An 18,600-nucleotide genomic window follows, 5' to 3' on the forward strand; every position below is an offset into this window, starting at 1 on the left:
GAATTTTCAGACTGTCCACATTGACTGAAATCTAAGAAAAGGGCACAATTTAACGCTGTTTTATTCTTTCCCAATTATATGATTTGTTATTGTTCACAGAACCCACTGTATATTTACCACTGGGTTACTTTTTCATTCCTATTTGCTAATGTGTCAAACTTTTTTTGTACTGTGCACACTATTTGATCATTTAATGCTGTGTTTATGTGTTTGTTTCACTCCAGTCCCATGTGTCCCGCAGTGGGGCACTGCGGTTATGAAATTAAAAGCCCCTCCTGTTTTTGGAACCGCAGGAGCTTTCTAGTTTGCTGTTAGGTAGATTTTTGGTTCCTCTTTCCTGTCATGCTCTCTTTTTCTTCATGAATTCTTTTCTTTTTTCTGCCTTCTTGCTCATTTACCTGTATTTTTTCCAAAAATCTCTTCTCTTGCCGCTTGTCTCGCGATTCATGTATAGTTTAATCTGTTAGTGTTCTGATGTAAGTCCAGCAGTAGATAGGTTAAGCCTATTTTAACATACTGGAAACTGGTAATCTTCCAGTAGGTATTAATTTAGTTTTACTAAAGCCTGCTGGGACACAAGTAATGGGTTAGTGCATTTGTAAACAGGAATCGCTTGACAAGTGGCCCCTTCATCCCCCCCTTCCTCGTCCTGATATGGCTCTGCGTAGTCGGCTGGACGTTAAGCAACAAATAAACAAACAAACAAAAGTCCCATGTGTCATATTTTCTGAGATTTCGGTCAATGTAGCCACTTTTTTTGTTTGGCCGCATTTAGCCTTTCCTTCGTAACTGTCTGTCTTCACCAAGCTGTAGATTCTTGCATTACTAATGGCGAGCAGCTATGCAAGAAAACAAAGAAAGTGTATTGAAGCGCCGAGCCGGGTAAAAAGAAAATATCACTACATTGACCGAAATTTCAGAAAGCGTCACATGTTTGCTGCTGTGTAAATGGTTTGCAGTTCATTGCACATTGAACGCTCCTTTTCTTAGGTTTGATGTTTTATCACATTTTGTTCTGTGTGTGCTAGCGCTTTTTTAGGGTAACTTTGTCGCAATTACTTCTAAATTTAATATGTTACTGTTGTCACTGCACAAGTCATGGCCAATCCACCACTGTGCCCTTTTTTTATCTCTTCCAATAAATGTATGGCATTTTGTTCTGTAGGCGCTTGCCATTGCACATTGAACACGTTTTTGTTGTTGCTTATTCATAATTAACTCTGTAATTAATGAAGAAGAAAAAATCCCGTGCGGAGCACGGGTATTACTAGTAAATTATAATACATTACATAAAGCTCTAAATATGTAAAAATATCGGTTTCCTTGCCAGACAAGGAAACTCAAGGCATCCTGTCAGGGAGAGAATGAGCTGAACTCATTTTGACCTGAGTTCAGGATGATGGTAGAGAGCATAGCAAATTTGAACAAACAGTCCCTGCTTTTGAATTTTTGAAGAAGCACAGGAAAAATGTTTTTTCTTTGTATTTATCTAGACTTTCTACATTTAGAGTTTTTATTCAATCTATCCCGCAACTCACATTTTTTTAACAGTTTCCACAATTTGACTGAACTGATGTTTATTTTAACTTTAATTTGAACTATCATTTATTCGAGTCTAAAAAGTCTGAAAGAGTTACAATGTGTCCTTTTTGCTGATCAAAAACTGTTATTATATGTACCTGAAATTTCAGTAGTTGGGGATGTTTCTCAGGAAGTATTTGCTCATCTTGTAGAGCCTTCAAAGCAGGTCTCCATGACTGCATACCCTAGGTCCCTGGTCATACGACAGCAGCCAAGAGTGCTCATTGACAACATGGTGCAGCTGTGGAAGTAATACAACAATGGCTCTGGGTTATTGAGATCTCTCAAACAGTGAAATTTAGAATCCAGACACTAGTTTCATGTTTTTCCCCCTTAAACTGTTCAGAGAGAATGTGTGGCTGTGGTCTTGAGATTTACATCAAATAAAATTGAACAATGCTCTTGTCAATTGAGTATATTTGTGTGCATTTGTTGTTTCATTTATTAATAATAATAATTGTCTTGTCCTCTAACTGTAACCATTTGTTTCTCCGCAAAAACGCAATAATAAAGAAAGAGACAAGTTATTTTCAAACCAATGGCAGCTTATGCAATCCCGGCCGATTTGCTTATACAAATAAATATTATATACACATGATCTTGATAGAAAACTAAACAAATTAAAAATATGACCACTCACCTGCACTCATTCTACGGCATGTATTTCTTTGAAACTAATGACATAGTCTAAATAACAAATGAAAACACAGGCACACACACACACACACTCTGACACACACACACACAATAAAACATCATTCACTCTTCCATTTCATTTGGTTCAGAGACAGCAATGTGCAAATTATAGATTTATTGACTTACACCGACTCCTCTACAGATGAAATTAAGAAACATCTGACTCCTGCATCACTGGTTGTCGTCCGCCAGTTGCCTTGATAGATGTAGAAGATTGCTGTTCTTGTGTCTTCGCATAGTAACTGGTAAATGAAAAAAAAGGTATGTGTGAGTTTTTGAATATATGCATCTGTGCACATACACATGTATTACATAACATATCATACGCTATGTAAAGATGTAATTTTCTCCACATGATTTACACAAAGAAACCATGAAGAGCGTATGACTACATTTTAGGCCCCCTGCTATTTTATTTAATAATAGTTGGGAGGTACAGAACTCCTTCAGTCAAAGCATGGAGCGCCTCCTGCCAACTTCTCAAAAGATTGTAACACCTTCCTGGCTGAATAATTTGACAATTTATGTATACAAGTATTGAAGTAGGGAGTAATATATTCCTTTTTATATGCAGCTTACCTCACTGGAAGAATATTGAAAAATAAGTACAGGAATGTGATCTATGAGTATGAAATCTGAGAAAATCAGTTCATGAACAGGAGGGAGTCTTTAAATGGGAGTAAATTAACGAGGTTATGAAAACAAATTCTGAGTAAACAATGTCTTAAAATGGAAGGTCAAAGGAGTCTGAAAGTGGGGGGTCTTATAAAAGTGGGATCCACTGTATAAACACAAATGAATGATAAATATACAAAGGAACAATCACACCAACACGTACACACCCATCCCCCTAAAAATAAAGCTTATTGTTGCGTACATTCTCCTGTTACTTCTCGAAGTTCTCCTCTTGTTATTTTTTGTTCTCATTTTCTAAAAGAGAACATGATGAATGTATTGAAAATCTGTCTGCATCCTCATGACTGTTCCCGTTTCACTTATGCCTCTTGGCTGCACACCGTCACAGAATCAGCTGTTCCGAGCACAAATCCTGCTCGGCAATGTTTACAAATGATGTCCACGTCATAGTTTATAAATAGCAACAGAAACAATGGTGGCGCTAGACAGTCTCATACACCCGTGTACACAAAGCACAGCCATGTGTAAGTGATGTTAGACTCGCCTGGCGATAGGTTCTTGGCGTTACCCCCCCCCCCCCCCCCCCTCCTAACAGTATAGCGCGGACCCAAGCGTGTCACTAGCAAAGCGGGCCCTGTATAGTGCGTTCACTGAGAATGCATCACTTTGTGTTCCGAAAACATAACAACTAGAATCAGCCGCCACAGCCAAAAAAAATACGTATGCATGCGCTCGCTTGATCAAGCATTCATTACATCGATACAGTACTTTGGTGCTTCGACAAGCAAGATGGAGGATGATGAGTTTGATTTGAAACTTTCGTTTGAGTTGTTTCTTGACAACAAATCGTACGTGGAATCTGAACGATTTACTGAGGAAGATCTTCGCAATGAACTGTGTATCGCGGTGAAGAAAATGACAGTTCTGAGTTCGTCAAGTGACGGAATTTACGAAAGTGCACATGGATACATCATACAAACAGTGGCTGGTCCATTTTCGTGAAATGGCAGGACCAGCAAGCATTACTGATTAAAAATGTAATGAGGCTTCGGCCAGGAAAAAGTATAGATCTACACAACAAGAACTTGGATTGTCGTACTTACAAATCTAGCAGGATTTCTGCGAGCGCTTCATCGGCGGATTCTGCCCCAACGGTTACACAAGTTTGTAAACACTTTTACAGCCTCCTGTATCCATCGTTCCCATTGATATCCTATGAATATGGTTCGCTTGTTGCGTTCTGCTGTAGTGTGTCGTCTGCGTCGCTTCCGTTCAGGTTCTGTCATTGGTTTCCTTTTCATTCTGGACTCAATTTCGTTGAGAAATGAACTAGCTCTTTGCGATACGTCCGGTTCGTCCGCCATTTTTTGCCAGTTGTCATGACAGCAGGCGAAAACCAGTCTTGACGGCCAATTTTAATCTTCAAATGGTGGAGAGCTCGGTCGCGACCAAATGCCAATTTACTCATTTTGATTTAATTATTTAGCATACTTCTGGTGCTTTATTGAGCAAACCGAGCCAGGTGCGTCTTAATTAAGGTACACTAGATTCCTCAAACTCTTCAAATCGGCCCAATTCGGCAAAAAACTCTCCAAGATGGCGGCGTGGAGACTCTATCTTTAAAATGATAGTATCCGCCGGGAAAAGGCCTTCAGATCGCTTTCAAAGCATCACCGTAAGATTCTACGTTACAAATAATGCTACCATCCATGAGGAATAACTTAACTTTGCAAATTCAACAGTTTTGATAGCTAATTAATTGTCGTAACAGATTCCAAGGAAAGAGCACTCTTGTAATGGTTGGGTGATTTCCCTTGTCAAATGTGTCAACAATGGCGTCTTCCTGCGATCATTGCAGTCTGAAAAGGTGTGTGTCATTTTCCAGCTTAAGTTAACGTTGTCTGACAGGAAATAAAGCTTTCAATAGGACAAGTCAGTATCAGTGTACAAGTTGCTCTCAGCAGGACTGCAAATGAATCGATCGATGCGAGTCAAAAAGCCCTGACGAAGATCATGCTCGTACTTTGTTTAGAAGCAGTAGTCTACTCAGTCAGATTTGAGATTATCTTGGACATATATGTGTTGCCTGTTGGTGATCATTTCAAATATATGTCTCTAAAGTTGCGCTTTTACTTATAAGCTTATGCATTTGTTTCAAATTCCATTAATGTCACTGATGGAACACAGGGAACAGTAAACGTGCGAGAGTTCGAAGCAAAGCACATTCATGTTTCAGACAAATAGAGAGCTCTGAAAATTGTCTTTTCTCATAATACTAATAGTAACCCAAAAGAGAAGAAATTATACTAATCCCTCTGAACAATGTCGATAAAATCAGTGTCTTGTGCATTTGTTGTGTGTGTGTGTGTAGTGTGTGTGTGTGTGAGAGAGACTTGTATATATCACTGTGTGTGTGTGTCACACTGTGCATGAATGTGACTGTGTGTGTGTCACTGTGTGCATGAGTGTGATTATGTGTGTGTTTGTGTTTGTGTGTGTGTGTGTATTATGCTTGTGATATAATCACATATATAAATTGTATTTTTGTATACACGTGAAAAAAAGAGTACAAACTATGTACTGTTGTGTGCGTGAACGTTGTGTGCCAGCTGTCAAAACTCAAGTGAGCTTTTCCTGATTATGATTGAAGTTTGCTACAAATAACTCATTAACTGTAAGGGAGATTGATTAATATATAGTGTATTCTTTTCAAGCATTTGTCTTTATTTTCAGGCTATGGAAGTTTTACATTCAAAACAACAAGCGGCCAGGCTGCTCGTTCAACTTCAAGAAGTGCACATCGAGGCAGGATAGGGAGAGGAATTAGCAGAGGTGTGAGCTAATGCAGAGGCAAGGACTGGTCCAAGTCTTCTCAAACTGAAATTGGTTTGCTGGGCAAGGGGAAGGCTGATCCGAATAACAATTTGAAGGTAAGTGAGGACTAGTTATACTTATAATATTAATAGATACTTTCTCTGTGTGCAGGAGTTAAAAGAAAAAGACTTATGATGTTAGAGCCAAGGGTAATTTTGTGAATTCCAATACTGGCAATAGAGTGCTATCACAGAAAATGAAGAAATTACATTCATCCAACTGAACAATGTCAAGAAAGTCAGTGCGTGTTGTGTATTTGTTATGTGTGGATGTGTGTGTGTTTTAGGAATGTAAAATAAGTAAAATTGTGTGTAAGTGGGGGTGTAAATTAGTGGTCTGGGTGGCCCAAAAAACAATTTGAAGGTGAATCAGGACTATAGTTATAAGTACTTTCTCTCACCACTTCCCCCCCTCAACCCCCACGCCTCCTCCAAACTCAATCATTCTGCAAGATTTGTGAGGTCGAAATAATGACTAACGGTGAGGTTTTTAGGTCTCAGTCACAAATTACATTACCGGTGCTTTTTTTTTCATTCTAGGGAATGTGTGTATTTCCTGGTTTCAAAAAATATTGAAAAAGAATGAAAATTCAGCTTCAGCATCCTGATTTTGTCAAGATATTTTGTGCAGTTAAATTTCAGTACCCACAACCTTTTAGTGTCTCATAAAGGGAAATAAATGAACAGTCCTCACAATTGGGGTGCTGTACCGTGAACCCCCCCTTTTAAAAACCTTTACAATTCAAGATCTCCCCTATATTTAGACCTTGCTTTTCAGATTTTCTGGTCATAACCTATGCAAATTCACCTTCATTTTAAGACTTCCTGCTTTTTAATACCTGATTTTATCAGATTTTGGGAGATCGTAAAAGGGGGTTCCACTGTAATATGAATTCTGTTTTAGCTACACCTGTATGCTGTTTGTAAAGAAGGATATTTTACAGATTGAGGGGATCATTTCTGCCTCCATAATGATCGTTATGATCTGACACATTGGCTAACAGATTCCATGATCATGCTGTTATGTAGGAAGTCATAATAATGATGTGTAGGTTTTTGAATTGTGTCTGCTTTGCAGTTCAAATAGATGTCTGCCTTCCTGTTCAATTTTTTTTTTAAACAAGACAATCCCTGAAGCACATTTTCCAACCACATGTCAAACAGCAGTTCTGCTTAGCTTGAAACATCAGTATTGAATAATTATATCAAATTGACCTTTTTGCGATTGAGCACTTGACAGATGCTGCTACAATACCTCTTGTAGAGAAAAAATTTAGAGATACAGTGGAGCCCTTTTAAGATATATATATATATACAGCAAACTCAATCAAAGAAAAGCAGAATGTCTTAGAATAGAGGTTATAAACAGGAATCTGAGAAAGTAGTGTCTTTTAAGACAAATGTTGTGTTTTTTTAAAGGGGGGGGGGGGCAAAGTTAGGGTTTCACTGTACAATGCAATGGTAAACTGGGCATTCATTCCAAGTAGCTAAAGATGTGTGACACTTTTGCTCGTCAGGAGCACTAGAACACGTCACATTTTCACACTTGTCAGTGTGTCAGAATGCTAAAAATCTGGAAAGCCAATGCCCACAGGTATATCACATCCCCCCTCTCCCACCCACCACCACCTTTTACTCACACTTTCAATCCATTACGTACATGAATAGATTACAAACACTCTTCTGTAACTCTTTATTTTCACACTTTTTCTTGCATTTGGTTAATTTTTTCAACCCTTTTCGAAGTTTGAATTAAGTGTCTTCACTGATGGGTGATTTTCTGTTTATGCTCCAGGACTTCAAGGCACTGGTGCTTGATGACAGCAGGCTCCTACTGGCCCACACACAAAGAAGAGATTGAAGATGCCCTGGTCCTGGAAGAAGAAGAGGGAAAGATCAATAAAGCCAAACGATACGCATCATTCAGAGTTATATTGAGGAAAGATATTGGCTATTCGGGTGAAGGTGTAAGAGTTGCCATGTGCAGTTGCTGTGTATGGGTCATAGGAATGACATTATAGATCCAACTGGCCAGTACACTGACTTTCTTCCTTGTTGCCTGCATTGGAGTACATTGTGGTGTTAAACAAAGTGCGTTTCTGTGTGGGTTGGTTTACACATGCTCTGTCACATTCCATATTAGACGGCCAGCTGAGACTACAAAATAGTGCATGTTTGTACATTAAAAAAACAATTAAAAGGAATTCTAACCAGAACCAATCGATACATAAATGTTATTTGTATTTTTGACCAAAATATGACATTTTACACACACATTGACAGTCCTTGTTCACCGTGTAAAATGTCATAATTTGGTCAAAAATACAAATAATGTATATTGTTTTTTGCTTTTTTAATATACTGTAATCTACCTTGTAAGCGCCGTTAGTACCTAGTAAACGCCCACCCCCAACATTTGGATCAGTGTTTGAACATATGTTGTGTGTGTTTTTGTTTTTTTATTATGTGCACAGTTCTGCACATTGTAGAGACATTTTCATTCTAGAGAACGCTGGCAGCTATATATTTATTTATTTCATACTCTCGGCACTGGAGTATCTCTGGATAGCCCCTCAAAAAGAAGACGAGGGAGGGTCTTCTGAAGTTGAAGAGGTCTGCTTTCAGTGATTTACAGGGAGCATGTGAAACGACCAGTGTTTGATAACACCATTTCCCTCTGAAAGATTTTAGCTTTCTAAAATAAACTTACCCCTTTCTTCGTCACATCAATGTCTTGGATCAGTATCAATGACTGACAGAATGACTATTCATTTCGTGTTTTTTAGGATGTGTGTACATTCACTCTCACTGAATGAATTTTTGTGTTTGGTTTTTAGTGTTTTTTCTTTCTGTTTAGACACTTGCATATCAAGCGAAAGATACATACAGGGTGACTATTTGTGCATGGAAACAGCTGACATGAGCATTAAAGTCTGGGGAAGAGTCCTGAAAGTGTATTGATGCGTTGAATTCACAGGTCTAGTAAACCTTGTGCAAAACAAATATATACATGTGCTGAAAAGTGCTCGAATTCCAAGAATAGTTTCATGTGTAGCACCTTTGAACTGTGCAGAGGATGTGTGCCTGTGGATTTGAGATCTACATGGAATAAAATAGACACTGTTCTTGACAATTGAGTATGTTTTTGTGTGCGCATGTTGTTTGCTTTATTGATAATAATTGACTTTTGGTCAAGATGTAACCATACATTTCTGTAGCAAAGATGCAATGATAAAAATAGACAAAATATGATCAAATAATAACCCCCAATTTAAAACTCCCTTCTTTTTAAGACCTTGTTTTCTCACATTTTCTGTTCATAACCTCTGTAAAATTACCCCCATTTTAAGACTCGTTCCTTTTTTAGACTCGATTTTCTCAGATTGTTTGAGGTCGTAAAAGGGGGGTGCCACTGTAGTAATAATGCATCTTCAGAAATTGAACACAGGTGCTGCAGTTTTTTTATAACCATGAAGAAGAAAAATACTGTTTCAAAACTTTGACAGTGTCTTATCCTCAAACGTACACCTTTTTAAAGAATCCATAACTTTTAATCACTCAACAAAATTGCCTGCAGCTCAAGTGAACCAGAAATGGGGAACAATTGGCCACACTCAAGGAATCGGTTCCTGTCGGTCGCGCAGCCTGAGAGAGACATGACAGAGATAGTTACTCAAGATAAAAGATAAGCTTGACTTACATCAGAATTATGAACATTTAAACTCACCTTGAGCTTTGTCCGAAATATTTTAAACCATTATTGCCACACATTGCAAGAATGTTTGATGTCCGGGTGCTTTTCCCCTGAAAATAAAAAAAAATAGTTTTAGTAATTATAGCAACATATAAACCACTAAGTGTAAACCAAAGGCTGGCCAATTACATACAGTTCTACAGCAACATCAGTTCTGAACATGAAGCTTTCAACATGCACAGCGACACTTAAAAATGGCAGTTAAAAAAGAAAGGATGAATGAGATTCTGCCGCATTTAGTGTTTGCTTCAATGAACGCTGTCCGAGGAAGAATGTGTTCTTCGTTAAAAAGTTACCCTTTCACAAAGCCTTACAATAAGCTTCAATCATAGTTTTTCCTGCAAAATCACTGTGACAACATTAAAAACTTTAGGCACAGAAAAACTCATACCGCTGACAATATAAAATGTCAGTTATAAATAACATTTTCTGTTGCACTACATCCAAAGACTGTGCTGACTGACCTTACTTTTTCCATCTCAAAACAATTTTTAGGGGGATTACCTACTCTGTCTGTCACAGTGTCAGTCTCAGTCTCCAGTCCTATACAGTGCACCACAGGAGCTTGTACCCAACCGCCAGTTGATCATTATTTAGTCCTGCATGTACGCCCTTACTAGGCTAGCGAATGCGTAGTATGTAGTTGTAAGAAGACTGTAGGGATGAAGGAGTAAATAATGATCGACCGGCACTTTGATACAAGCTCCTGTGCAGTGCACAGACACACACACACAGTGACACACACCGTGGCGTGTCCGTGTTCAAACCAAAACTGGACTCAATCGACCCTGCACACTACACGTTCGTGCACTCGCTTGATGGATGCTTCATTCGCTCAACACACCAGCAGACACACAGACAAAACGGCAGCAACATTTGTCTAGGTCTGTCCAAAGTCTACACAACACTTGCTTTACTTACAAATCCCGGCAGCAGGAGAGAGCTCTGCGTCGTGAGTAGTCAGCTCACACCGCCACACGATGGTAACACTCATGCAGTTCAATCCAACTTTCCCACTGCTTGCCGCAGGGCCGGACTAGGCGAAGAGGAGGGGGGGGGGTTGCCAGTGGTGGCCCAGGGGGATGCATGTCCCCTCTGGCGGCAGGGGCGGATCAGTTCATTTTATGACTGTTTTTTTTCAAAAGTATATTGTGAAAATATAGGTGTGAAGGCGCGAAGCGCCGAGCCGACGGCGCGAAGCGCCTAGCTTGCTAGGGGGGTCCGGGGGCATGCCCCCCCGGAAAATTTTGAAAAAAAGGATGCAAAATGGTGCAATCTGGTGCATTCTGAGGATGATCATTACCAGTTTCAGGCAGCAGATTTTGTCACTGATTAATACCCCAAAAATTGAAACTCAATGTAAAATAAAGAAATGCATACCTCATTCAATATTTTTATTTTTTGGCTGGGGGGGGGGGGGTCCGGAAACCCTAGAACCCACCCCCCCCCCTCGTTGTGGGGGTCAGGGGGCGAAGCCCCCTGAAGCTGACGGGTAGGTCATATTGATAGGAAAATGGTCGCTCCTTGCATGAAACAGCATAAAATAAGCAATAATAAAAAAAAAATTAAATAAGTAAGGTACATGTTTAGGCTAGGGGGGGGTTGCGCAACCCCCATAACCCCCCCGGTAGTCCGGCCCTGTGCCGCGTGTTGATAACTTTGCATTTTGTGCGTCGAGCATGACTTTCTCGTGATTCTGTGTCGTTCCCAGTCAGTCTGCTGCTTTCTGAACCACCTTGAGTCGATTTCTTACATCCCATCCGCCATTGTTTTGGGTCGTCATGAAAACGGCACGCTCGCGACGAAAACCAGTCTATGACGGCCAATTTTAATCTTCAAATGGTGGAGAGCAGTCGCCAGTTTAATCATGTTTAATTAATTATTTAGCATACTTGTGATGCTTTATTGAGCAAACCGGGCCAGGTGCGTCTTAATTAAGGTACACTAGATTCCCCAAATTCTTCAAATCGGCCGAATTCGACAAAAAAAACTCCAAAATGGCGGCGTGGACACTATATGTTTAAGCCTAGGTCCCACTATCACGACTATTTTGGCGAACCACAACGAATGACTGCGATTTTGCGACAACGATGTTTGCCACAAATGTTTGCGAAAACTTGGCCGAACAAGAACGCAGAAATACGAACCACAACGACCTCGCCGATTTTCTCCACGAATCCCATATCGTTGTTGTTCGCTGTCAAGATTCGCCACAGTGGGACCGGGGCTTTAGTGAAGTAAGCTGCGTGTGTTCACGAGAGCGAGACGCAAGACGTTTAAATTGAATAAACACAAGATACATTTTGACAGGGTGGGGTGGGGGTGAGTGTGCTGGGCGGAATGATTCATACAGGTCACATAATTGTACTTATTGAACATCTCTCCTCCTGCCCCCCCTCCCCAAGAAACATCTATCAGCGCATTCGTTATCACAATGGACAGGTACGATAAAAACGTTTACAATATAAACAACCATTATTGGCTTTCAATCTTGCTCTATCCGAAGAGAGAAAAACCATCACAGCACACAACAGGTGTTTTGCGGATTTGCACAAACTTGATCTCAATCAATCAATCAATCAATCAATGAATAGGAAGCTTATATAGCGCGTATTCCGTGGGTACAGTTCTACGCGCTTGTCGAAGAGTTGTCAACACAGGACTAACAAAGAAACTAACATCTACAGACGGACACGAACTACACTAGCAAACTTTGATAAACATACAACAAACAACTGTTTAACAACAATGTACACATCAATAGCTAGGTCCAAACAAAATAATATTAAGCACAAATATTCCACGCTTTTCCCATTCTCACAAATCGATCTCAACTTGGCTCCTTTTTCGCAGTGACAATGTCCCAACACACTCTATCCTCTGCCTACAGGTCACGACAGTGGTCCGAGAACAATGTCCAGCATCAAACCGGCTGTCCCCCTGCCAGGTGCACGTGCGGTCAGTAGGGCGGTGCACTGGCCAAAGGTCAGGGAGACAGAGTTCACCTTGCTGCTGGTGCAGATCGGTCAGATTCTTGACCATGACATGACGGCTATCCCCGTGCCTACCGAGAGGGACGACACCATACGATGTTGTAATACGTCTAACGACTACCACGAACCCCGAAACCAGTAATTTGTTTTACAGCATTTGTTTGGTTTTTATATTTAGTCAAGTTTTGACTAAATATTTTAACATCGAGGGGGAATCGAAACGAGGGTCGTGGTGTATGTGTGTCTGTCTGTCTGTGCGTGTGTGTGTGTGTGTGTGTGTGTGTGTGTGTGTGTGTGTGTGTGTGTGTGTGTGTGTGTGTAGAGCAGAGCGATTCAGACTAAACTACTGGACCGATCTTTATGAAATTTGACATGAGAGTTCCTGGGTATGAAATCCCCGAACGTTTTTTTCATTTTTTTGATAAATGTCTTTGATGACGTCATATCCGGCTTTTCGTGAAAGTTGAGGCGGCACTGTCACGCCCTCATTTTTCAACCAAATTGGTTGAAATTTTGGTCAAGTAATCTTCGACGAAGCCCGGACTTCGGTATTGCATTTCAGCTTGGTGGCTTAAAAATTAATTAATGACTTTGGTCATTAAAAATCTGAAAATTGTAAAAAAAAATAAAAATTTATCAAACGATCCAAATTTACGTTTATCTTATTCTCCATCATTTGCTGATTCCAAAAACATATAAATATGTTATATTCGGATTAAAAACAAGCTCTGAAAATTAAATATATAAAAATTATTATCAAAATTAAATATTCCAAATCAATTTAAAAACACTTTCATCTTATTCCTTGTCGGTTCCTGATTCCAAAAACATATAGATATGATATGTTTGGATTAAAAACACGCTCAGAAAGTTAAAACGAAGAGAGGTACAGAAAAGCGTGCTATGCAACCACTACCCCGCTCTTCTTGTCAATTTCACTGCCTATGCCGTGAGCGGTGGACCACGAGTATACGGTCTTGCTGCGTTGCATTGCGTTCAGTTTCATTCTGTGAGTTCGACAGCTACTTGACTAAATATTGTATTTTCGCCTTACGCGACTTGTTGTATTTCTGCAATACTTCTGTGTTATGTTTTCTTCCCTTTCTTGTCTTTTCTGGGGTTTTTTGTTCGTTTCTTTCTTTCTTTCTTTCTTTCTCTCTTTGTTTGTTTGTTTGTTTGTTTCTCTCTTTATATCTAACTTTCTTTCTTCTATGACCTGTTATTGATGAATGAATGAATTTGTTGTGTCTTCTGTGTAGGCTATGTTTAAACTTAGGAATTTTGCATATTAAGTCTTACATATATGTGATTTTTGTGTGTGCATTGGAAACTGGTACCCTCGTCAAAACATTGCATTCACAAATGGCGAAAAATTGCCAGAACAAATCCCTTTTTCATCACAGGAAATTCAAATTAAATAACAGGATTATTAAACAGCTAATATGACACACAAAACTTATTTTGTGGCCGAATTTAACAATACACACATTGTTTTGCCTTGCCTGGCCTTACCTTGCTTTTAATTTGTGTTGTCGCCAGTGAATGCTTTCCTATCGAGATCCCAGCGGGCGACCCCCACTTCCAGGGATGCATGGAGTTTGTTCGTTCCGAACCAGTAGAGAATGCGGACGGTACCGTACCTCAGCCAAGAAGACATGTCAACTCTCTCACCTCTTTTATCGATGCCAGCATTGTCTATGGTCAGTTAGCAAGTATACTATGTGTGAGTGTGTGTATGTGAGTGTGCGTGTGTGTGTGTGTGTGTGTGTGTGTGTGTGTGTGTGTGTGTGTGTATGTGTGTTTTAGCGTGTTGTTGTATATGCGCGTGCGTGCGCGCAAATAAGAAGTATGAGACTGGCATAGACGAGCATTGATAGAAGAGTGGTACCTGTGTGGATCAGGACGACTATCTGCATCGGAAGGGACAGATCGGCGATTTGCTATTGTGTGATTAGAAGTGTTTTACAATGTGATGTAAGCGTGAAACGTTGTGCATCATGTATTATGATGATTTATGTGTTTAGTGCTAATATACATGTAAAAAGTGATTGTTTTAATTTCATTTGTCAAATGGTATGTTTGAATTTATGTCAATTTGTAAATACATTTTGTTACAAAATAATGTCATCACATTTTATCTTTATTTTTGTATTACTTTCCAGGGAGCAGCGAGGAGAGGGCCAAGCAACTGAGGACACTGAAAGGCAAGGGGGCTCTGCTCAAAACCAAAAAATTCCGTAATGAGGAGAGACTGCCGGAAGGGGAAAACACTACGTGCATCATCAACTCGCCTTCCGTCCACTTCTGTGCCTTGGCTGGTAAGATAAACACAACCTTGTATTGATCGTGTGTGAAGCTCAGTCTCTATCGGTTTAGTCTGTCGATGAAGAGTTGATTATGCAATCACTATAACTTGGATATGTATTCAGTTACATATTGTTTGTCCATTTGTTCATGTGTTTACTTATTCAAGCATTTTTTTTTTTTAGTTATAAATTATCTTAGTTATGTATTTATTTATTTATTTATTTATGTATTTTTTTTATTTATGTATTTTTTTTACCTATTTATATATTTATCCTTTATAATCATAAATACAGTATGTATGGTCATGTACTATCATTGCTGTTTCCGTGCAGGTGATGATCGTGTAAACGAACATCCGGGGCTGACGGCCATGCACACCGTGCTTCATCTCGAACACAACCGTCTGGTACGCAAGCTGGCCAAAGCCGTTCTGAAACGTAAAGACAGAGCTTTCAAAAAAGGCGATGTGGAAAAATATCTGCTGAAAGCACCAAAAAGCGTGTTGGAAATCTATTATCAGGTAATGTGGGTTTCTTAACAACTGTGTTAAAACAAGATATATTACTCCATTGAATCACGATACACTAATAACAAGTCGCGTAAGGCGAAATTACTACATTTAGTCAAGCTGTGGAACTCACAGAATGAAACTGAACGTAGTCCGCCGCTAGTGCAAAAGGCAGTGAAAGTGACGAGCCCGTTTGGCGCGGCAGCGGTTGCGCTGTGCTTCATAGCACGCTTTACTGTACCTCTCTTCGTTTTAACTTTCTGAGCGTGTTTTTAATCCAAACATATCATATCTATATGTTTTTGGAATCAGGAACTGACAAGGAATAAGATGAAATTGTTTTTAAAACGATTTCAGAAATTTAATTTTAATCATAATTTTTATATTTTTAATTTTCAGAGCTTGTTTTTAATCCAAATATAACATATTTATATGTTTTTGGAATCAGAAAATGATGAAGAATAAGATGAACGTAAATTTGAATCGTTTTATAAAAATTTTTTTTTTACAATTTTCAGATTTGTAATGACCAAAGTCATTAATTAATTTTTAAGCCACCAAACTGAAATGCAATACCGAAGTCCGGCCTTTGTCGAAGATTGCTTGGCCAAAATTTCAATCAATTTGATTGAAACATGAGGGTGTGACAGTGCCGCCTCAACCTTTACAAAAAGCCGGATATGACGTCATCAAAGACATTTATCGAAAAAATGAAGAAAAAAAACGTCCGGGGATATCATTCCCAGAAACTCTCATGTCAAATTTCATAAAGATCGGTCCAGTAGTTTAGTCTGAATCGCTCTACACACACACACACACACACACACACACACACACACACACACACACACACACACACACACACACACACACACACATACACCACGAGTCTCGACTCTGTCACTGCTAGCTTTCCACTGTGAGGAAGCGACCGGAATTTCCCAACGATGGGACATCCCAGTAATGAAAAAAAAATGAAAAAAAAATCTTAAAATTAACAGAGTCGCGCTACCCCAAAAGTCAAGGGATTTCGTTTTTATCCCTTGACTTTATAGATGACAAGAAAATATTGGGCGCAAAAACATGATTTGTACCGTGATTTGTAACAATTTTTACATTTTTACAAATCACGGGTTAACAAGCATTGCAGGCACATATAACGTTGTTGTTGTTATTGCTTTTTGAAATCGACAAGATATAAGGAATGTAGTGACTGTGTTTTATATTAATCAACAACTTTAGCCTCGTACTTTTGGAATTATACCCTATTTATTTATTTATGTATTTATTCCGAAGCGACGTGACCATAGAGAGTTTGTGTTCAAAGGGAAACAACTGTTGTAACTTGTTCATGCTAGACTAATCTGAGTGGCATCCCTTCTTTCGTTCTGTTCGATTTCAAAGAACGCCTGCCTCTCGTTCATAATTAGCTCATGTTATATCCGTATTCAATGATTGTAAACCGCTTCCGTTCATAACACTCTCAGAAAGAATAGACAGAAGTTAAAGATATACTCCGTCTCATGTAAGCAGTTCGGCTGCCAGTCTCAGATCTGATCAGGCTTTTACACGGAATGAGACGATCCCTCCGCTTGGTCACATTACAAAAATGAACAGCCTGTGTGCTTACTCTCAGTGCTCAGTGGGGATTGTTAGTGAGTTATGATAAATTAAATCATTAAAAAAATGCAACTCATCACAGGAAGCAGTCATAATATCGATTTTTGGTATATGTCTAAGTGGGGGGGGGGGGGGGGGGGGATGTCGTGATCTTTTTTCATGTAAACAGCCTGGCCAGAGCTGGTGTTTTTACTATACGAAGCGTGGAGTCTGCACCGGGTAAATCATAATGTTGTACACAAGGCAAATCATTATCATACATAATTATGCCCCGCCTTGTGGGCCTCTGGACTCGTGAAGATACTGACGCACACTAGACGATGTTCGAACATAATTATGCCTGTACTGTAATTTAGAAACACCTGCAGTTATTTTCTCAAAACTGCTCCGAAACTATGCAACATAATTAAATGAATTTTAATCAGCGAGCGGTTTGTGCCTTGCGTTAATATCAACCCGAGTTATTACCGGAGTTTGTCTTTTGTGAAGATACTGACCTAATCTGTTGCCGTGTGTGTTGCACGTGCCAGGAGGTGCGCAAGGTGCTGGGCGCGGTGTGGCAGAACGTCGTCTACACGGAGTACATCCCGCTCATCGTCGGACCCGCATTCACGGCACGGTACAATCTGTCCACCGGCCAGCGGGTGGCCTTTGACCGGGACGTGGACCCCAGGGTGTCTGATGAGTTCGCGAGCGCCGCATTCCGGTACGGACACACCTTACTTAGCGACATGATGGTGACTGACCAGGCGCACGCGCTCAGGGTGAGGACATCACACCTTATTTGCATTTTGGACACCGACATGACATTTCACACAGATAGACAGTCATTGTTCTACAAATCTAGCTATTCGACAAGCACTGTCAACATCTAAGTCAACACTTTGATTGCCGGTGTCACGGACTGAAAACTCTGCCTGAACAATCTTTCTCATTGCGGTCAATGCGCATGCGCTAACATGCGGAGATTAATCAGGTCGTGAACAACCTAACCCTAACCCTTATCCTTACCCTAACCCTAACCCTAACCCATGGTTCGTTCGGTCAAAGGGTCGCATTTTTTAAGTCAAAGATTGGCGCATGCGCATTGACCTCAATGAGAAGGATTGCTCAGCAGAGGTTTCAGTTCATGACACCGGAACAATTTCGTTAAAATAGCAATGAAAAAACATAACATGCAAAGTATCACAATTTGACCGAAGAAGACTAACTCGGTGTGGAAAAGGTAATACTGCAGTAGAACGTCTAAGTTTAGATCTCCAAAATGTAAAAAGGAAAGAGATAGAGAGAGAGAGAGAGAGAGAGAGAGAGAGAGAGAGAGAGAGAGAGAGAGAGAGAGAGAGAGAGAGAGAGAGTCAGTAGATTTATGAAGAGACAGTCTGAGGTAAGCGGGACCCTCATGTTTTTCATTTTTGTTCATTTTTCATTTTCTCTGCATTTACTTTGCTGTGAAATTCGGGTCGCTTCCTCCCATTGGAAAGCTAGCAGTAACAAGAGTCGCGCTACACAGGTGATGTAAAGGGAGGCGAAAACAGACGGTCTTGGAATTGGATTTTCACTGTATTATAATTATTAGCAATTCCTATGTGTAAAACAAAAGAATATGACCGTTACCTCATGTCCTTGGGCTGT

At 39.9% G+C, this 18,600-nt stretch overlaps 1 protein-coding gene and 2 long non-coding RNA genes across 12 annotated transcripts in view; 2 read left to right on the forward strand and 1 right to left on the reverse strand.

The window, feature by feature from the left end:
* LOC138965148 (chorion peroxidase-like) overlaps positions 1-18,600 on the forward strand; it is a 276,867-nt gene that overhangs the window by 247,187 nt on the left and 11,080 nt on the right. Inside the window, exons 5-9 of the mRNA XM_070337271.1 lie at positions 12,431-12,671; positions 14,073-14,233; positions 14,696-14,851; positions 15,173-15,360; positions 17,499-17,732. Of these exons, the coding sequence (XP_070193372.1) occupies positions 12,431-12,671; positions 14,073-14,233; positions 14,696-14,851; positions 15,173-15,360; positions 17,499-17,732 (980 nt within the window). The remainder of the gene's footprint in view (positions 1-12,430; positions 12,672-14,072; positions 14,234-14,695; positions 14,852-15,172; positions 15,361-17,498; positions 17,733-18,600) is intronic.
* On the forward strand, positions 4,557-8,008 carry LOC138965129 (uncharacterized). 2 transcript variants are annotated; one of them, XR_011455327.1, is made up of 3 exons: positions 4,557-4,780; positions 5,647-5,843; positions 7,582-8,008. It is a non-coding gene; the product is annotated as an uncharacterized lncRNA (long non-coding RNA). The 2 variants fall into 2 exon arrangements; XR_011455326.1 differs by lacking the exon at positions 4,557-4,780 and having other exon boundaries at positions 5,373-5,843.
* LOC138965127 (uncharacterized) lies at positions 7,463-10,553 on the reverse strand. Of its 9 annotated transcripts, none has more exons than XR_011455317.1 (3): positions 10,462-10,553; positions 9,514-9,590; positions 7,463-7,660 (listed from the first exon to the last, which is right to left on the reverse strand). It is a non-coding gene; the product is annotated as an uncharacterized lncRNA (long non-coding RNA). The 9 variants fall into 9 exon arrangements; XR_011455318.1 differs by lacking the exon at positions 10,462-10,553 and adding an exon at positions 10,286-10,425; XR_011455324.1 differs by lacking the exon at positions 10,462-10,553 and adding an exon at positions 10,385-10,407.

This window comes from Littorina saxatilis, linkage group LG4, assembly GCF_037325665.1.
Source record: "Littorina saxatilis isolate snail1 linkage group LG4, US_GU_Lsax_2.0, whole genome shotgun sequence".
Taxonomy (NCBI): Eukaryota; Metazoa; Mollusca; class Gastropoda; order Littorinimorpha; family Littorinidae; genus Littorina; species Littorina saxatilis.